This window comes from Telmatherina bonti (genome assembly GCF_933228915.1).
Source record: "Telmatherina bonti genome assembly, chromosome: 22".
Lineage (NCBI taxonomy): Eukaryota > Metazoa > Chordata > Actinopteri > Atheriniformes > Telmatherinidae > Telmatherina > Telmatherina bonti.
The window spans coordinates 20,186,098-20,205,955 of NC_136631.1; the positions used below are offsets into that span (position 1 = coordinate 20,186,098).

Sequence of the window (19,858 nt, forward strand, 5' to 3'; positions counted from 1 at the left end):
ACACACACACACACACATTTTCATGACCCATTCTCATCTCGTCACATGGGCAGAAATGCAAAGTGTTCCCAGAAAGTGTCACTTTTAGAAATTCTGGAGGTATGTAACAGGGATGCATAGAAAGGGGTGCTAAAATAATGCCAGAAAAAGAAAGTGGAAAAATGACAATCTCAATGTTAAAGTTGAACAAAAGTCAAATGTCTGGGAATTGGTTGACTATCCTCATCTGTCTCTCTCCTTGTCAACTTGTTTAGAGGCCAACACTGTGGAATGACATTTCACAGTAAACTGTGACTATTGTAGCAGCTGATGTGTCACCTACCACCGCTGGAGGTTTACTAGTACAGCAGTGGAAAAGTTCATTACATGTCAGAAGAGGACAGTAAAAGTGTACCTGAACACAGGAAACTGACCAAATTTTAGTTCATTTACATCATGTTGAAAAGAGAAAAAAACACACTAACCCATTTGAAATCATCTTAAATTAAAGTTTTCAAAGTCAGACTAACACATTCAGATATTACAGTTAGTAATCTCATTACTTCTGCATGTCACAGTCATCCTGGACATTTACCAAGAAGTACCAGAAACAGTTGGTACAAGAAGAAAAAGAAACTAACAATAGTTAAGATTAACACAGGGTTACAATTTTCCATGTTTATGGGACTTTTAGTTGTCCTACTTGTTGCAAAATCAAACTGCTACATCTTTAGAGTAGCAACAAAAGAATTTGCGTTAGGGAAGCACAAAATATTTCCAGGGGTAGTCTCATTATTTTTTTGCAGATTTTTTTTTGCTTCTATGGAGGTCTCTCTTCAGTACTCTTTGCCACCTGTGAGTGCTTCTACACTGACATGTAACAGATGTGCACACAAACTTGTGCCACCACCTTGGCTCACTGATTTGTCCAAATGAGAAAGCCAAATAATGGGAGGCTGTCATAAATAAAGGCAATAATAGCATTTAGTCTTCACACAAGCTGTGCAGCTGCTGTAACACATGTTAAATATCCACACTCACTGATCCAAAAAGAGGAGCAAAATTCAACATGATTGCATTATCTGTGGCAGCTCTAACATGCTCTAACTCATACAGGTGAGGTAAGAATGGAGTACTAATACATTTATGAAAGAATAATTAACCGATTTATAATATCTGGCATTTGTCCAGTACGTACTGGTTTGCATCTGTTGCAAAGTTCACTAAATTTCTGTTTTATATTGCATTACCGAATGACACACATTTCCTCTTGTTTCACATTTGCTCATACATGTCTGTAATGTCAGGAAGTTTCATCGTCTGTTTCTGAAGGTGTTACCTCACAGTTGTAGCAGAAGTCCTCTACAAGCTGGACTGACAGAGAAAAAAGTTATGAAAACGTTATGTTGAGGTAAAGAAGGCTACATGGGTTCAGTAAGTTGTGCTTCTAATTCTGTGTTCATCTGAAGATATCCCACCAATAACCAAACAGACAATACAAAACGTTAAAACTTCCTAACAATTCCTGTGAGTTATTACAGTGATTTGACGCAAAGCTGAATCATTCATGGGGGAAGACTGTAAATTAATCGCAGCTTGTGAAATTAAGTTGACAGTGAGTGAGATTCTAACATGGTTAAAACACAGGCAGCATCCTGTTCAGTTTTTCAGTCAGTAAGATTGCTAACAAAATACTTCAATAATCACCGTTGATACTATGATTCAGCTATATAAATAAGTTCCAATATCCTGGGCTTCTGCTCTGTCTAACATGAAAATAACACCAGTACTTTATAAATATTTTAACATTCACTTTCTGTGTTGAGCTGCATAATGATGCAGCTCTGCCCTAAATTGCTTTGCAGCTAGCTGGTGAATGTTTAAACTGACCTGATTGTACCACAATCTTGAGCTTCTTTTGCCCTTCATTCTCCTATCTACGTTATGAGAGAGAATGTTGTCTGGAAAGAAACATGGAAACAAACTTAACCTAAAAAAAAAAGTGTTTCTCAGATTACTGGGTGAAAGAGCAGACTTTTTGTCTCTGTCTTTAACTAAGAGGCGGCTGTACAGACAAGCTCCTCGTCAAACTTCAGCTGTCACATTCAAAAGTACTTATAGATGACAAATGCAACCAAATCCCCATGTTTCCTTTTTCATGAAAAAAAATATGGTAGTCTATATGTCATTGTCAAGTATGAGAACTTATACACCCTTAGGGACCCTAACTGATTCAAAACCCAAGTGAGAAAGAGAGAGAGAGAGACAGAGACAAAGAGAAAAGATGTGTGTTGGTCCACAGAGCCGGATTCAGGTTTCCAGATATCCAAAATAAAGCAGGATGCGTGGGTTAGAAGTTTGTCTTTGTCAGCCTTTCAGAAAGTGCAGGCGTAAACAACACCCACCACCACAATGTTTCCAATAGTGGCTATGATGGCAATCCAAAGCCAGATGGCATCACTTGACATGGACTGCTGCTCGTCTTGCTGGCCGTGCACGGAGGCTGCTGAGGCAGCAGCGTTGACACTGGCGGAGGAGTTGAAGAGCGAGTGCTCGCCACTGTAGTCATCATTGGGCGAGGAGTCCATGAAGGCTCCCGTCATAACAGGGATCTAGATGGAGAGGATGGAAGGGGAAGAGAAAGGTTAAAATACTTTCAGATGTTAAAGTCTGAGGAGAAAGAATTGAATGTAATGTTTTTTGAAATAGCAACTTGGGAAAGCTTCTTTTCTTCCATCTTCCAATTGAATATCAAAGTTTGTTGGATGTTAAGAAGAATTGTTTCTCATTTCACTTTTAAAACCTGACATTGTCCAATTGGGGGACTTTGAGGATACTTAATGACAACAAGCATATTATTTTCATGGATGGCAGCGTTTGTCATCAGTCAATTCTGCACAGACTGTTGTGAAAGCTACTTCATTTATTTGTGGGACCAAATTATTCCTAATGACACGTGATGCTTCCTCTCTGGTGTCTCGACATTTGAGATTTGACGAAATGCCTCATCAACTCTCTTGAATGCACTACCATGACATTTTGCACACACTGTTTTAAGTCCCCCTCAGGGTGAATTGTGAAGGCTTCTGGTGACAATTTATATGAACATATTAAACTACAATGGACACTAAAATCTGCATAACTGCAACTAAACTGTTGCACTGAGGCTTGCCAAAGTCAGCAGACAACATAATAAAATCTATGGGTCACATCCCAACATTGTTAGAAACCTAAAACTTGTCGGATTTTGACACAAACAGCAACATGATGGACTCGGAAGTCCAACAATGGTTGACTGACCTGAACAGTTGCAAACAGTAACATGAAGCATATGAAGCATTCTGATAATATTCAGTGATGTCTTTCACTCCTTAGAGCAATTTTTCCACACAGTTTAGATGAGTTTGGGGGAAAAAAAAAAAAAAAAAGATTTTGTTCTAGCATTTTTATGTATTGCAGTTTAGTTGGCAAAAGATAAAGGAGCACATGCAAAAGCAGATTAGAATCCATTCTGGGGCTAAAAGTAAAAGATTCATTGATTCATGACCAAAAATTGTTTACACAGAGGCAGAAATGTTCATAAACCAGATTAAAATGACTGGATAGATAAAGCTCTGGGTATACATGCTTGTTCTTAGATTAACTGTCAAAAAACCACATGGGAACTATGTGTAAAAACGTATAAACCTCATGTGAAACATGTGATCCCATGAATTTCACATGTTTGTCACATGTGAACTATGTGTCTTTGACAAATATAGTTCACAAAGTGAATCAGAAGTATGAAGTACATTTGGCCCATCAGTGACTCACATGAATAACATGTTTAATGAATGTGGTTTACATGTGAATGAGGTGTGTCTGAACATGTGGTATCCATGTATTTAACATGTTTTTCACCCGTGGATCATATGAAAATGTTCCAAAACAACATGGCTGTGTTAGTTTTGCAATGAGATGAATGAAAGTCTTCAAACCTGATATCTTTAGCAATTATTGCTTGTAACAATGAATGCAAATTCTGCGCACACCTTTGTTTTTCTTTTTTTTTTTTTAAATCAGCAATGATGAAGAGTTTTACAAAATGTGAAACTTGGGACACTCATCTTGGAGCTGGAGAACAGGAAATGTATCATATTTGGGAAACTCAGTTCTTGAGTTCTTCATAGAACAAAAACTATTGAATGGAAGAAGTGTTTGACTTTTATATTTTAAAAAAAATGTTCAAAGCAACTGACCCGGGCAAAATCATTATGCATGGCTGATCCATTTACAGCATGAAATAAGCCTCATTATGACCAGCACGGCTAATCATCAGATTCTGAACCGGTCACATTTTAACAGAAGTGCCATGATGATCTTTTCACACACAAAGAAACACTGACATTCAAATATGCATTGCGGTAACAAGTGTGCGTGCTAACTTACATTAAATAAGAGGTTAACTGCACACAACATGACATGGTCTACTGTTTCTGTGTTGCATGTGTAGCAAGGAAGTAATGCTTGATTAACAATGAATATGAAAAATTCATTGCAATGAACCATATCAGATGTGATGACTGAAAATGATTTATTGCTGGGGACAATCTGAGCTCTTATTCATATAAGGGAGTGTGTTTTTCTACCGCACACAGACTTTAGAGAAGACGTGGGAAAAACCATGCTAAAAATACCTTGGAGGGATGTTGAGCTCTTGTATACACAAAAAATCTTTCTGGCTTGCTTATTTGCCCACCTTCGCTTTCTCTCATAAGGCACCCTATTTCTCTCTCCCAAGACCACACAGACAAACGCACAGAGATGTAAGCACAGGCATATACGCACACACGTCTGGTCTTCCCTCACACAGGGGAAACGCTGTTTAGAAAGCATTCTGCTGCTTTCTGTTCATTGGCCCCTGGTGGTGAATAATGACATGACACATCCTGTGGCGCGCCTGCTGTTCACATGAGCATGATGGAGCCAGACAGGCATGCATGGAGTCCAGCATTCTGCTGATTCATCCAATATAGCATAACATTTCCTTTTTTTTTTCTTTTTTTTTTTTTTTCTTAGGCCGTAACACACACACACACACACACATATGTAGCTGCAAGGTCACTTGAAATCAGCATCATAAAGTAGTGATAAAAGATGTATGCTGCTCATCTAAGGATGCCTTTCCAAAACTTCCAAGAAATCTTTTTGGTGTGCCTATTGCAGAGAAATAAAATGACCAAACTGCAAAAGTTAAAGGAAGTTGTGGTAAGGATGGCGGGGGGAGTAACTCCTCCAGTTGTTACCTCTGCCAAGGCTGAGGTCATGTACACTGCTCAAAAAAAATAAAGGGAACACTAAAGTAACACGAAGATCTAAATGAGTGAAATATTTTTATTAAATACTTTCTATCATTGAATGTGCTGACAACAAAATCATACAAAAATTATCAATGAAAATCAGATGTATCAACCCATGGAGGTCTGGATTTGGAGTTGTAGTTAAAATGAAAGTGGAAAAACACACTACAGGCTGATCCAACGTTGATGTAATGTCCTTTAAACAAGTCACAATGAGGCTCAATAGTGTGTGTGACCTCCGCATGCCTGTATGACCTCCTGGGCATACTCCTGATGAGGCGGCAGATGTTCTCCTGAGGGATCTCCTCCCAGACCTGGACTAAAGCATCTGCCAACTCCTGGACAGTCTGTGGTGCAACTTGGCGTTGGTGGATGGAGCGAGACATGATGTCCCAGATGTGCTCAATTGGATTCAGGTCTGGGGAACGGGCGGGCCAGTCCATAACATCATGGCAGTCAGGCTACCTCTGGCGAGCACATGGAGGGCTGTGCGGTCCTACAAAGACATGCTACCCCACACCATTACTGAACCACTGCACAACCGGTCATGCTGGAGGATGTTGCAGGCAGCAGAACGTTCTCCATGGCGTCTCCAGACTCTGTCACGTCTGTCACATGTGCTCAGTGTGAACCTGCTTTAATCGGTGAAGAGCACAGGGTGCCCGTGGCGAATTTACCACTCTTTTTGTTCTCTGGTAAATGCCAAACGTCCTGCACGGTGTTGGGCTGTAAGCACAACCCCAACCTGCGGATGTCGGGCCCTCATACCACCTCATGGAGTCTGTTTCTGACTGTTTGAGCAGACACATGCACATTTGTGGCCGGCTGGAGCTCATTTTGCAGGGCTCTGGCAGTGCTCCTCCTGTTGCTCCTTGCACAAAGGAGGTAGGGGTCCTGGTGCTGGGTTGTTGTGCTCCCACGGCCTCCTCCACGTCTCCTGATGTACTGGCCTGTCTCCTGGTAGCGCCTCCATACTCTGGAACGACGCTGATAGACAGCAAACCTTCTTGCCACAGCTCGCATTGATGTGCCATCCTGGATGAGCTGCACTACCTGAGCCACTTGTGTGGGTTGTAGACTCGTCTCATGCTGCCACTAGAGTGAAAGCACCGCCAGCATTCAAAAGTGACCAAAACATCAGCCAGAAAGTAGACAGTTCGATTTCACAGAAGTGTGGCTGACTTGGAGTTCCATCATGTTGTTTAGGTGTTCCCTTTATTTTTTTGAGCAGTGTATTTGGCTGTGCTGGTTTGTCTGTCTGCTAGCAACATAACTCAAAAATGAATGCACAGATTTTAAAATACATTTTCAGAAAATCTCTGAAATGGAATAAGGAGCAAGTAATTACATTCTGTGGGCAATCTGGATCACCACATGGATCAAGGAATTGTTTAAAAGGGTTTGCTACATTTGGGAGATGAGAATAATTTTGCCATTTGAGCATCTAACTAAAAAATAATGCCTACAATTATTGACAAAAAACCAATTGGTTGGAAGAGTTTTGTGCTCTCCAAGTGCCTACTTTATTTCTGAAAAACTTTGATTTGGTCTGTACACTAAAAACAAGTACCGGTATCTGTATATAAGTATACAACAACCATTTGTTTGTACTGAATATATTTGTATTCATGTATATTGTCCAAATGTGTTTCAACCAGTTGTATTTGAGCAGGCTTTGGTTTTGCCCATTTAAATGACTGTGTTGAGTGTAAAAGAAGTGGAAAAATCTGTCTGACACAGAATCACAAAGCTATGGTCTGATGATCATTTAACTTAAAAAAAATCAATTAAAAAATTACCATCAAACACAAAGACTTTGTCTGCTATCCGTTATGTTTTTCAGCTCACTGCACTGAAACCCCTCACATTCATAACTCCATCTTGGTTAATTTAACACTCATTCAGCAACTGATGCTTTCAGCCCTGTCTGCATTCTTGATATTTTATTTATTAGTAACTCATTGTCCTCAAAAGTGAGATGTCTGCATGAAGTGTGAAAAAGAAAATACACATTTGAAATGTGTGGGAAAATATTTGTATAGTAAGCCTTCATCTAAATATTTGATTGCCCAGGTTTACTATTTTTAAACATAGCATACACATATATAAGTACTGTGTGTGTGCTCACTTTACTTACATCAGTACATGATATTTCAATGGACTGCTTCTCTGCATTTTCATCAAAGCCCATAATTTCCATGTGGATTATATATATATATATATATATGTGGTTGATGCAGTAGGTGGGGTTAAGCACTAATGAAAGGGAGGGAGAAAGAGACGCAGCGTCCCAAAGCATCTGAATGGAAGGGCAATAAAAGTCATCCCATGTGAATTGTTACCATGAAAACTATACATGCTGATATAAATGGATGATAACTTCTGCAATGGTTACTGACCAACGTTTCCAGTCAGACTGCTTGCTGAAAGGCTGGATGTTATATTTCAGTAAAGCACCCAGAGAGTGTTTCCTGACAAAAAATTGCAAACATAATTTCATTACTTTACATGTAGATTGGTGAGCACAGTGGTCTACTTCGAGCTTTGCAGTTTCTTAATAGAAAGCACAGGTTTAAATCCGCCATAATACATTTACTCTGAGTTTACATTTTAATTGTTCTCATTAGGGATGATAATTAAAATCTGGATTTATTAACAAAGTAAAAATTGCCAATGGATTTCACTTTCTCTTTCCTGGACTGCATCATTTACAAGTGGGGAAGTATCATAAAGCCAGAGAGGTAACCACAGCATCTAAACATGAAATATTGTACTCACTATGCAGTCCTTTATGCACCTATAAAATGCTACAGAAGATAATAAGATTGACTTTACTTTCAATGTATAATTATCTTTTTTTATTGTATTTCTTTAGATTTCAAATAACTCTAGTCTTGTGAATTTATCGGCGATGGCCCAGATTAGCACTGATGGAAATAAAATACATAGGTGCAGAGCTCACGTTATCTTTATACAAGCATATTTACCGACTATAATATCTCACAAGACAAACTGCCAAATTTTGCCAGGCCAAATTTTAGACTCATTTAAGACCAACATCTGAAGTTTGATCAACAATACCATAAAAATGTTCTCAGGATGTCATGATGATCTGGATCTCCACGACAACATATAGGCCACAGTTTAATGCTATTCCTTTATTTTTGGATCAGTATAAAAACATTTTTCAGCTTGTTTTAGTGGGTGTACGAGTGTTTAAAAAAAGTTTTTTCTTCTTTAAATAAAAACAAACAAACAAACAAACATCCAACATTTGGTGGATGGTGTTAGAGAGACCTGAGACCTGTTAGTCTGACTGGCAGCAGAGCAGGGGATTCATTGATGGGATTGTGTGTGCATTCAAGGCAAGTATAACAGACCATAATCAGAGCACGAATTCAGAGCTCTCTAAGTAGGAGCCATCAATGTCTTAGAAACCAATGCTGATCAAGATAAACAATGCATATTTAATCAGGTATACTTAATTGAAATTCATTGTCTTGACTTGACACAAACACCTTTTTTTTTTTTTTTTAACTCCAGGGTGCAAGTTTAACAGAGCTACGTGAACATCATTCATTTATTTTATTAGTTTGCATGCACCTCACAGCTTTAACAGGTTTTAGAGATAGAAAAGACATCTTAATGACATAAAATATGTTATTTAAAACTGATACGGACAGTTAATAAATTATTGAATAGCTTACATGCCTCATGTAGCATATCTGAGCCCTGTGGGCAGCTGTAAACTCCCTACTATTAAGGATACCAAAATTACAAGTGCAAAGAACAGAGACGAATTTAGAAATCTACACTGTTTTATATATGTGTGTGTATATATATATATATATATATATATATATATATATATATATATATATATATATGTATATATATATTAACATCTTCATTTTCATAGAATTGCATTGAAATGATTATTTGCATCTTGAAAAAGCCTGTTTTATAAGGTAAGCAAGAACCAGAATCCTTTAAAAAAAAATTCTGAATCTAAACGGTGATCCGGATCACCACCAAAATTAAATCACTTCTTCCTTTTCATATTTCCAACAATTCCTGAAAATTGCATGAAAATCTATTCATAACTGATAACACCAGAAAAACATAACCTCTTTGCAAAAGGTAACATCAGCACATCACTACTCACTAATGCTAACTTTGCCATCCAGAATGCTGGAAACCATGAGTCTGGGGTGCTTTTGTTTCAGGTGTTCATGCATGACTGTCCTGCTGCCATGGTACGCCAACTCTGCGTGGCAGACTACAGATTTCACCTGTTTGACACTTTTTTTAGCGCAAAATATCCCCAACCTTTGGAAATAGGTTGTGCCGTTGTCAGTTTGTTCTTTGTTGTTTAAACAAAGACACTGTACAAAATGACATTACTGCTCCCAGCACTTCCTGTGGTGCTTTGCATCATTTGCTTGGTGTTTAGAGTTCTTATACTGTCTGAAAAGCCGTGGTTGGTGAATGGCATAAGGTCGCCTGGTGCAGTGTTTTATTAGCAAAGCTGTTATGGGGGGTTTATAACGCGACTTGTCAAATGAAATTTGGCGTAGATGAATTTTCATTGTCGATGTTGTCGAAAAATCGTTGCAGCCTTCATTTGAAATAAGAAAGAAAGGAAAGAGCTAAGGAAGTTTTTTCTATAAAAATATAATGCATGTGTGAAGTGATAGTTTGGCAAAAATCTTTGAAACATGGCAATATGGACAGAATATCCCGTCTGCAACTCTCTTAACCTTGAGCAGCAGGGTTGCACGTCAGCAGCAGCATAATTCTTTGAGGGTTAAACACTATAATTCTGTGTTATTTAAAATAAGGTCAATAGTTAAAATTTTGCTAAAACTGTATACAGACAGTGTTTATGGGCTGCCTTAGAGTGGTATTACTGAGCTTCAATCTGCTTCAAATTGATAAAATATGATTTAAGGGTACCAACAAAAGAGTTTGTTTACTGACCTAAAAACAGACATTAAGTGACAGTGCTAATGATGTTTTTACTGGTAAATTTAATGTGATCTTTAAAGCACAACAAAATATCTAGTAATTATGAAAAGCAGCTATGACTTTGTTCTGTCCTGCTTTGCTCTATTCTTTACCATGAGCCACAACCGTAATTTACCTAAACCTGCTAGCAGCTTATTATCAACAATGACTGGTATCCATCAGCTGACAGAATCACGACTGAGATCATCCAGTTCTATCCATCTGTTATCTGATACTTTTAACATAATTAAAGAGAATAAATATAAAGTCTTTAGTTGGGAGCAAAAAAGCAAAGTATATACAAAAATGCTCTTAAAGTTAATCCCTTCATTGGTATAGAGTGATGTGTGTTTCCAAAAATCTGAGCATTTTGGAGGCAAACCCTGCCCCACAGTCTACCTCTTGCACAGAGAAATCAAACTCAAAGAGCCATAAACAGCAGAGAGGACTGTTACATGTCTGAGAGTGAGGACTGGATGGTTCAAAACAACCAGGACATTGTTTTTGAGACAAGCACTCCTTTAATTTTTCAAGTGCAATGTTCTGTCCTTAAAGCAGAAAAATACAACTAACTTCACTCAGCTGGGTGGGATGTTGAACTATCAACATGTTAAATGGGAGCATAAAGAAATAAAGACAGGAAATAATGTAAAAAAAAAAAAAAGCATACTTATTGCAAATAATATAAGATGTACATGATCAACTATTTGGCATCTGTTGAATCTGATTTTAATATCTTAATAATTTAAAGCATTACATTCAAAGTACAAAATAAACTGCTGCAAAACACTTTCTTGAATAACCTTCTGCAAAATAATCTCCCAACTTGCAGATTCCACACTTTTATTGTTTTGAATAATTTCTATACCTGTGCAAGACACCACACAGCAAAACCCCAAACTGCAGCAGATGACACCGTGAAAATGTGCAATCCCACCTCCTCTCCGCCTGCAGCGTTGATTAATTCATCCCAGCTGTTTGTAGAGTTGTGCCATCCTACATGGATGAACACAGTAATTGCAAAATAGAATGGGCTCTAATTGCCTCCTGTGGGACATTGCCACCAGTAAGTGGTCAAGTGACACAGTTCTGGCAAAAACAAGTAAAACCCAGATGAATGTGTCTGGACTGTGGGGAAATCAAAACATCTACAGAACTCCAAAAAGCACTCAAGCAAAAATCAAACAGACCAAGGTGATTTTGGAGACTTTCTGATAGTGAGGGCATAGTCTTAAATGTAAGTTGGTACGTCTGTCCTTGGGGGAAAAAAAACTCAAAACATTGAACTGTACTTCAGAGAGAAAACAGCACAGAAGTAGATCCCTGCTGTGATAAGAATGGACTTTGTGTTTGACACCGCACGCACAATCAATGAGAACACAAATCATCCATCACAACCATTTCAGCTCTGTTAACAACAGTTCTGCTTCTGATTGATGCAACATTTTAACAACACATCTACGGGTTTACAGGAAGTGACTCCCCCTTTTCACTAGCATCAACTCGCCCAGTCTTATGCTGTGAAATCATAAAGAATTTACTTCTTTACTCTTTTTGAGACAAGACCCTCAAATCCTCCAAATACTGCTGCACATACTAATGTAAGGACATAAGTGGCATCACAGACTGAAAAAAGATTTGGTTTAATGTTAAATGTTAAATATAATCATTTCTACCTTTGCAAAAACATGAAATAATTGCTCATATGGAAAATATTTGTTTTATATTTAAATGTATATGTTGTAAACACCCCATTCCTTTAAAAACAAGCTGAGTAAAGTGCATGGCTGAAAAGCTGAATACTGTCAAGAGTAATGTTTCGAATCACTGAAAAGGCCTGGACAAATTTAACCACATGCATCAGGGTTTGTAATAATCTGGTCCAACCAGAGCTTTTGTTATCCAAGTGAATGTGAAGGAATAATGTCTCATCTAGCAGCAAAAACCAAAGGTAATAGAACACAGATGTGACTTATTGCTCCTTCACAGCCTTTTCGCCACAGGTGTGCATCACAAAACTTAAATTAAAATGTCAAATTAAACTCGAATGACTCCAGTCAGAGTCATCTGGAAATAGATCGACAAAGCCACCTCTGCTGTTTGGGGAGGGGTTGGAGTGGGGACAAACAGCCTGGGAGAGAAACTGTATAAATAGATTTTAGGTCCAATACCACATTGTGACATTCAGAGCAAGAAAGTAATAAAAAAAAAGTAATAAGTGGAAGGTTTTACCCTTTGCTGGCAAATTAATGAGTGGTTGTTAATGGCAACGCAGCTGGGAATCTGTCATTGTAACACATACTGCAAACAGCGGATGCAAGTACAAGCTTGCCATCGCCACTCTGGCTGAGCAAACATGAAACTTCACTGCAAGATTAATACTTTGTTAAGACATCAAAAAACATAAAAAGATAGCGATAGACCCCCCCTCCAAAAAAAAAAGCATACAGTAAGTTCTGCAATGTCTTTGTCAATTTAGGAACATTTAAAAAAAAAAAAAAAGAAAGAAACAATTGACTACGGAGGCTTGTTAAAAATGCACAGAAGAGGGTAAGATTTCCAATCTAACAGGTTTTGGCAGGCTTGGTCCACAATACAGAAATCAGGGAAGTAAATAAATTGGGATTATAGTATTGAGGAAGTCAGAGAATTAATCTCATGTGTAGTGGCTTGAAGACAAGTGATCTCACTCGGTGTTGGAGCCATCTAGAGAAAACAATAGATTTGACCTGTCTCGTAGCAGAGAGTAGTATATTGAACTGGTTATGCCATAAATCTTAAGGATTTCAAAGGGTCTTGTTCACCAGCTCAGTGGTGTTAGAGTCTTCGGTTTCAAGGCTGGTTTCTATGAGTTAAATTTACAGCTCAGCCTTCATTGATTTCCCCCCCCATCTCAGCAGCCCAGCAGTATTTTTAAATAAATTGTATAGCTCAATAGAACAAGTGTAGCCCAAGTGATCTTTGGTTGACACCCAATCAATCTGTCAGCTCAATGGAAATTTGGCAGGACAGAAGAAAGTTTATGATACTTTTTTGATATAGTGAAAGACCAATATATCACTTTCACATATTTTCTCTGCAGTGTACCTGGCCTCAAAATGATGGATTTTTTCACATTATCACCACTCATGGTTCTACAAAATAGAAATAGAAAAAAACTTGGGGGGGGTGGGGGGTGGGGGGGGGGGGGGACATTTTAAACATTATGGAAGGAGAAAACAATGGTCTGTATTATTTATTCTTTTTTTAAATTCAATTCAAACATGAAAAATGGACATTTAAACAATCTGATTATTCTTTGATACTAAACTAAAAACAGGCTGTTTTTGCACTTTTGGATTTAAGCTAAGGTTGGAAAGATTACAAAAACACCCTTAGACAAAAATTGATTTTAATATTTAATTGGTCAGATATCCATGATCCAGATGTTGCGACAGATTCTCTTTCTGCAAACTGACATCTGTTGCCTTTTGCTGTTGTGGTCACTCACTCTGTCCATGTGCCAAAGTCACCATATCAATGATGCTTGGATTTCGGGGTTGCTGCTGCTGCATCAGGAGGCTCCTCACCCGACTGCCCGTCTCCCTGAGGGACCAACATCCACCCAAAAGGTCCTTGTGTTTTGGGAGAAGCTGGGGAGAACCATATAGCTACTGCAACCTTTGTCAAATGGTAGGTGCTGAGATAATTTCAAGGGGCAAATACACTTTTATCAATTAAATTTGAGATTTTTTTTATTAAGCTGTCAAAAGTAAAGCAAACAAATTGACATGTTAATTTTTTAAGAGAAAAAAGTTATTAATCATGTCATACTGAAAATATGGGCAAGAGAAGCTGATATGGGGCATGTAGATGCCTTATTAAAACAGTCAACCGAAACCACTTTTGTCTCATTAATGAAGATTCTGATAGTTTTCAAGCCTTATGTTTAGAGGAACACTGCATTTAATTTATCACACAACCACTCAGTCATCTGCTCCTCACCAGTTGGCTGTGGTAATGCACCAAATCACTTTCTCTTTGTGGGTCTCTTTTCTACTGTAAATGTTTTAAAATATTACCTCCAGACCAAAGTGCAAAAACAGCTTGTTTATTTTTTGCTTCAGATTTGTAAAAGAATAATGAAAATCAAGCTGATATTTATTCAATATTTCTGATTAAATGAAAATGAAACAAATGAACAAAAAAAAAAAAAACCAGACCACCATTATAAAATCTGAGTCTTATATGCTGTAAATGATCAGTTTTGTTCTAATTTAATATCTGATATGAAGCTAAAAAAGGCTTCAAACGAAAAAATCATCAAAAATATCATTTTACCTCACAGGTTACCAGATACTGTACTTATTGATATTATTTGGATTTGTACTTATGGTTTCAATTCTTGTCAGCACATTGGACAGCTTGTGTTGTGTTAAATGTGCTATCCAAAAAAAATTTGAATTGAACTTAATCAAAATGCATTTATTTTTCTGACTAAAAGAGACAGCAAAGCAGTGACAGTCGGACAAGGACTTTGTGCCTTCAAATGTATGTATACACATCTGGGCATGTCTAAAATGCTTTATGTTATCAGTCTGTCATGCCAAACATGTTTTTTAGTGTGTGGAGGTCTTTTATCTGTGACTGCAAAGACTCAGTTCACATGGGATTTAAAAGAGAAAACACAGAACTTACAACTCTCAGCAGCATGTATGCACTACAGAAAAAAGGCAATAGGTAGGTCAAGCTGGAAATTTGTAAGACAAAAAAGGATTTGAATTTTCAAGTTTAAAATTTTTTTAAAAATCAAATAGATCCAGTCAAAGACAATATTGGACTGGTAAAAATCTACCAGTTTGCCATTTGGTTTTCATTGTTAAATAATTATGGTATTTAAAAACTTCTTCAGTGCAGAAATCACACCAGTGCAGCTTTATTCTTTAACTATTTATTACCACTGACAGAGAACACTTAAATCAGAAAACTTATTTTTGTGCTGCCAGTCAACCTGCATGAGACAGGATGATTTTACCATTAAATACAGCATTTTGATTGGATCACAATCTTTATGCTAAAGGAGACTTACAGTCTTAAAAATATGTCATCACCAAAAGGATAATGATCAACATGTGTTTTTTCTTCAATTTCCAATTGAGAATAGGTATAATTCTTATTTGTTACCAGTTTGATCTTTCTTTTGAGAACAAGAACAGCATATCAATGCAATTGACCCATACTTGTGAATTATACTGCAACAATTTTACATGCAAAATATGGTAACCTACAGCTAACTCTTTCTGGCAAAACACACCCTGTGTAGACATGGACATAGTGCTAAACCTGTTGCTCTGTTAATTTTGAGCTAAACCCTGTTCAACTATATATGATATAATGATGCCTGATGAACCAATGTAGAGACAAAATATTACTAAATTTGTTGGGGAAATGACAGTAGTTGAAAAGAAAAGTCAAATAAAATACATTAATAACAAGTTGTACTGTCTCACGTTCCTCATCATTGCTTATCAGCCCCATAATCCTCCTCACTACATACACAAATATATAAAATAAATAAATAAAGTTAAAGTCTCTACTAATTTGAATAATAAGAACAAAAAATCAAGTATTGCTTTCATATGTATTTTATGTGAAAATTAACCAATTATTAGGATTCTCCCTACTTTATTCTTTGCCAGAATAAAATTTGTTTTACAACTGTGTCTACAAGGATCATTTTTATTAGCTTAGATGCACAAAGAACCCTGTAGTATCACAGTGACAAGGCTTGAATCTATAGCTGACGCTGCATTGTGGAATTATCTCTGGCTATGCAAGACTAACGTTTGAGTAACGTTAAAGATCTAAATAGTTTACCAAGCAGCTGCAAAGGGATGCAAAGCAAACAAAGCTGCAAAGCAAAAAAAAAAAAAAAAAAACTTATGTCACATAATTTCAGTCAACTAAAAGAAATAATAAAAACTCCTATTTATGCTTCATAGAGTTTCTTTATGCAAAATTTCTTTGAATCTGAGCTACTATTTATTCAATTAAAGCCACTAAATCTTTTTTACCTGGGCCCGGGATGGTCGGTCTCCTTTTCCACCCCAACACTTTATTGTATTAAAGACTCCCATTAGAATGGTGTCTTTACTTTACACGAGAAGAAATAGTGATAAGAAGTGACCTGCTTGCGCAACTCAATACCCAACAAAATCAAGATCCTAAGTTACAATCTTAGATTAATCAGGCACTTACCTGCCTTCACATAAACCATCTTTGGTGTGTTTGTTATGTGACTGCCCGCCCACCAAACCGTGAAATGTTTTGAAATTCTAGTTTTCAGTTTCTGTACTACAAAAAAATTGTTGAATATTAGTTGTTCACTCTTACACGTAAAACAGGAAATATTTTGGTTAATAAAGTACATTTTTATGAAACCACCTTGTGCCTGTCTCTTTTTGTTGCAGTCATTGAGCCAAGTTGTGACCATATTGTTGTTCATTATCATTATCATTATCATTATCCAACCAAATAGGAAGATATATCTTCTAAGCAGCTTATGAGATGGTGTGTGTGTTAGCATACGTGTAGCTGATACAGAGTGCATGCATCTCAAAACAACATGCACTCTGTATATCTGGTACTGGTATTAGATGGCCAATAGCTCCATCCATGTTTACTCTATCATTGTGGAGCAAAGAGAAACTTCAGTCACAGAGATGAAAGGCCTTAACCAGGGGTGTCCACCTCCAGTCCTCAAGGGACCTGCAGATTTTCCATGCATCCCTGCTTCAAAACACCTGACTCAAACTTATCAATCATTGTGCAGAACTCCATTGGCTGTTGGATCCATTTAATGAAAGTCAGGTGTGTTGGAACAGGGATACATCAAAAATCCACTGGACCCTTGCGTACCGACTTTGGACTCCCCTGGCCTAAACTGAATTGGCTTGAGGTGAAAGGCACCAGGTGTGGCTGTGATCTAACCCCACGAAAGCCAATCAAACAGAAAGGTCTTGGTATTTACGAAGCAGATGAGAATAATGTTGTATATGAAGAAACATTTTTGCTCCCATCTAAGAGATGACAAGCTGTCATTCCTCAGGGCTTCCAAGACTCTAAGAGTCATACTACCAATTTCTCCTGGATATGTGTATATATTCTTTTGAATACTGCCGTCACTATACAATCACTACTAACGGGAAGGACTGTCAAAAATACAGTAACATTGTCCAGTTTTCCCAGTGGCCATCCACTGTAGCAGGGAAAGCTAATTTTAGCTAAACTCATTTCCTGACTACTTGTAATACACTTTACTTGCATACCAGTTTTTTGTGATTTTGTATCAGTAATAATATTGTTAAACCCACCAACACACACAAAGACAGACACACACACACATATTCAGCTGCCCATCTTACAGCCTCAACAAGGAGTTACACTACAGAGAGATGCTTTAGTCTTCAGGGAACCAATCCAGAGTTGCAATAAGAACAGGGAGAATTTCCTAGTGCTTTATAATGCTAATATTTTGTGCTGTGAAGACTATTTGGGAGTACTGAGTACTGGCAAAAATAACAGGCTGAATGTTGAAGTTTCCAATTGTGCTGAAGCCATTGTCATGCTATTACACTAAAAATACATCTCTCAAAATGTCAAAGTTACACACACAACAAAAACTGCAACAAGAATGCGTCCAACAAATTACCTAATGGCATTTTTTTACACTATAATAAACAGGGCTGAGAAGTGACCTGAGCACCTCAATACCCAGCAAAGTTTCTGCAGGCATCGCTCAGTCCTGGATGTCAGTCCTTTCTCTCACATCCACTGTCTCTTTCCCAGTCGCTCTCACTACTCTGACCTTGTCTTTTTTTTTTTTTTTATCCTGTCTAGAATCTTCTCCTGGCTCCCCAAGGCTTTGGTGACTTCAGAACAGTAGTCACTCTCCATCTCCTATAGAATGAAAAAAGTCATTTCCTCAAGAAAAAAAAAAATCCCCTCTTATCACCCTACTTTCTGAACTGAATATTGTATCCTATCTTCTTCCTCTATTCCCTTTAAATTTCTTTAAGCTTTTTAATTTTCTTCTAATGTTTCTGCTTCTTTAAGAGTAGTCACTTGAACCACAGAGACGCCTGCTGTTGCCTCTTGCAGCCCTTCACTATGTAAAATGTATGATTGTGGTGATACAGTCACAGTAAATTGTCAACAAAAGCTGTTACATCTTAATCAAATGCTTGTTAATTTATATTCACTTGTTTGCTGCTCTCCCCTTAATGACTTGTCTCATTCATTTCTGTACTGCAAAGCCAGAGTGATGTATTTTCCTACAAAAGCACAGAGTATTATTATTATTATCATTCACATTTTTAAGGATAAATATTAACGACCACAACAACATAACTTGTGAGCATGTTAGTCAACAACCAAACTATGTAAGCATGACTGCTGGCACAAATCTTCCATAAATAGACCTCGTACTGTCTTGCTTTTCTGTTCAGCTATTTGAAATTTGTTTTCAATATGTTTCAGAAGCACAAGCTTTGACTCAAAAATAAGCAATGAGGGTGACCTTGCAGAGCATTTTTCTAACTTTCCTTTCATTTGTTTTTGTCCTTTAACAGAATCCATGCATGGCAGGAGAAACTAGATATCTGTTTTGCTTCTTTTCATGACAGGCAGCTAGTTTTCCTGATAGTCTAATTTCTGCTTGCTAACACATTTAGGGGCCTCTACGTGTGTAGAAATCCCCCAGAATCACCATGCCTCCTGTCAAGCACAAATTGCACACAACATCTTAGTGATGAAATTCCCATCACCCCTACTGTGTTTAACATAATAATGCCCTTCCAATTATTTTCCCTCGATCTCTTCCTCTCATGGTTAATAGTCTACCTGCTGCTGTCAAAGGATGCAAATCTCAGGGGGGGGCATGATTAATTATCTCCCCTGTTGAATGTGGCAAGTGAAAAACTAAATCCCACTTTCATAATAATCCCATGCATCTAAAAGATACAATTATATACTCTTAAAAGTCAATAGTATGCATGTGGTAATGCTTTTTTTTTTATTTATTGGTATTCCCATACATGACTATTGAAGATTTACAGAAGAAAGTGCATACAAACTTTTTACAAAGTTGCTGTTCACATGTGCACTTCACAGTGGTTGATTTTGTACTTCAAATGAGCTCTCAAAGCAGTAAAAAAAAAAGTACTCTGCAGGGTAGCAGTCGTATAGATTGCACAGCAGACAGTGCATGATGGAAAAAGTACACAGTGGAAATAATTTTGTTTTCAGTATGTTGACAGGACTGAAAATTTCTTGTTGAATTTTTGTGTTGGTATAAATAGAAATCCTACATGTACTGTATATGAACATTTATGAACAAGGAAATGCTATAGCAACACACAGGTCAGCAAAAAGTGTGAAGGGATGGCTTCTATTGAGTATGTCCTCCACAAAATGTGCATATGTTGCATTTGTGCATGCAAACAGACAGACTGCCATTATTTTTTAAAGAATACACAAATAGTGATCACGTGAAC

At 37.4% G+C, this 19,858-nt stretch overlaps 1 protein-coding gene across 1 annotated transcript in view; it reads right to left on the bottom strand.

The window, feature by feature from the left end:
* Positions 1-2,354: 2,354 nt before the first annotated feature.
* The window catches only part of LOC306772799 (uncharacterized protein C14orf132), a gene marked incomplete at its 3' end in the record, with an annotated part of 47,484 nt that continues 29,980 nt past the window's right edge, over positions 2,355-19,858 (bottom strand). The window contains exon 2 of the mRNA XM_079262421.1: positions 2,355-2,591. Within this exon, the coding sequence (XP_079118547.1) occupies positions 2,355-2,591 (237 nt within the window). The remainder of the gene's footprint in view (positions 2,592-19,858) is intronic.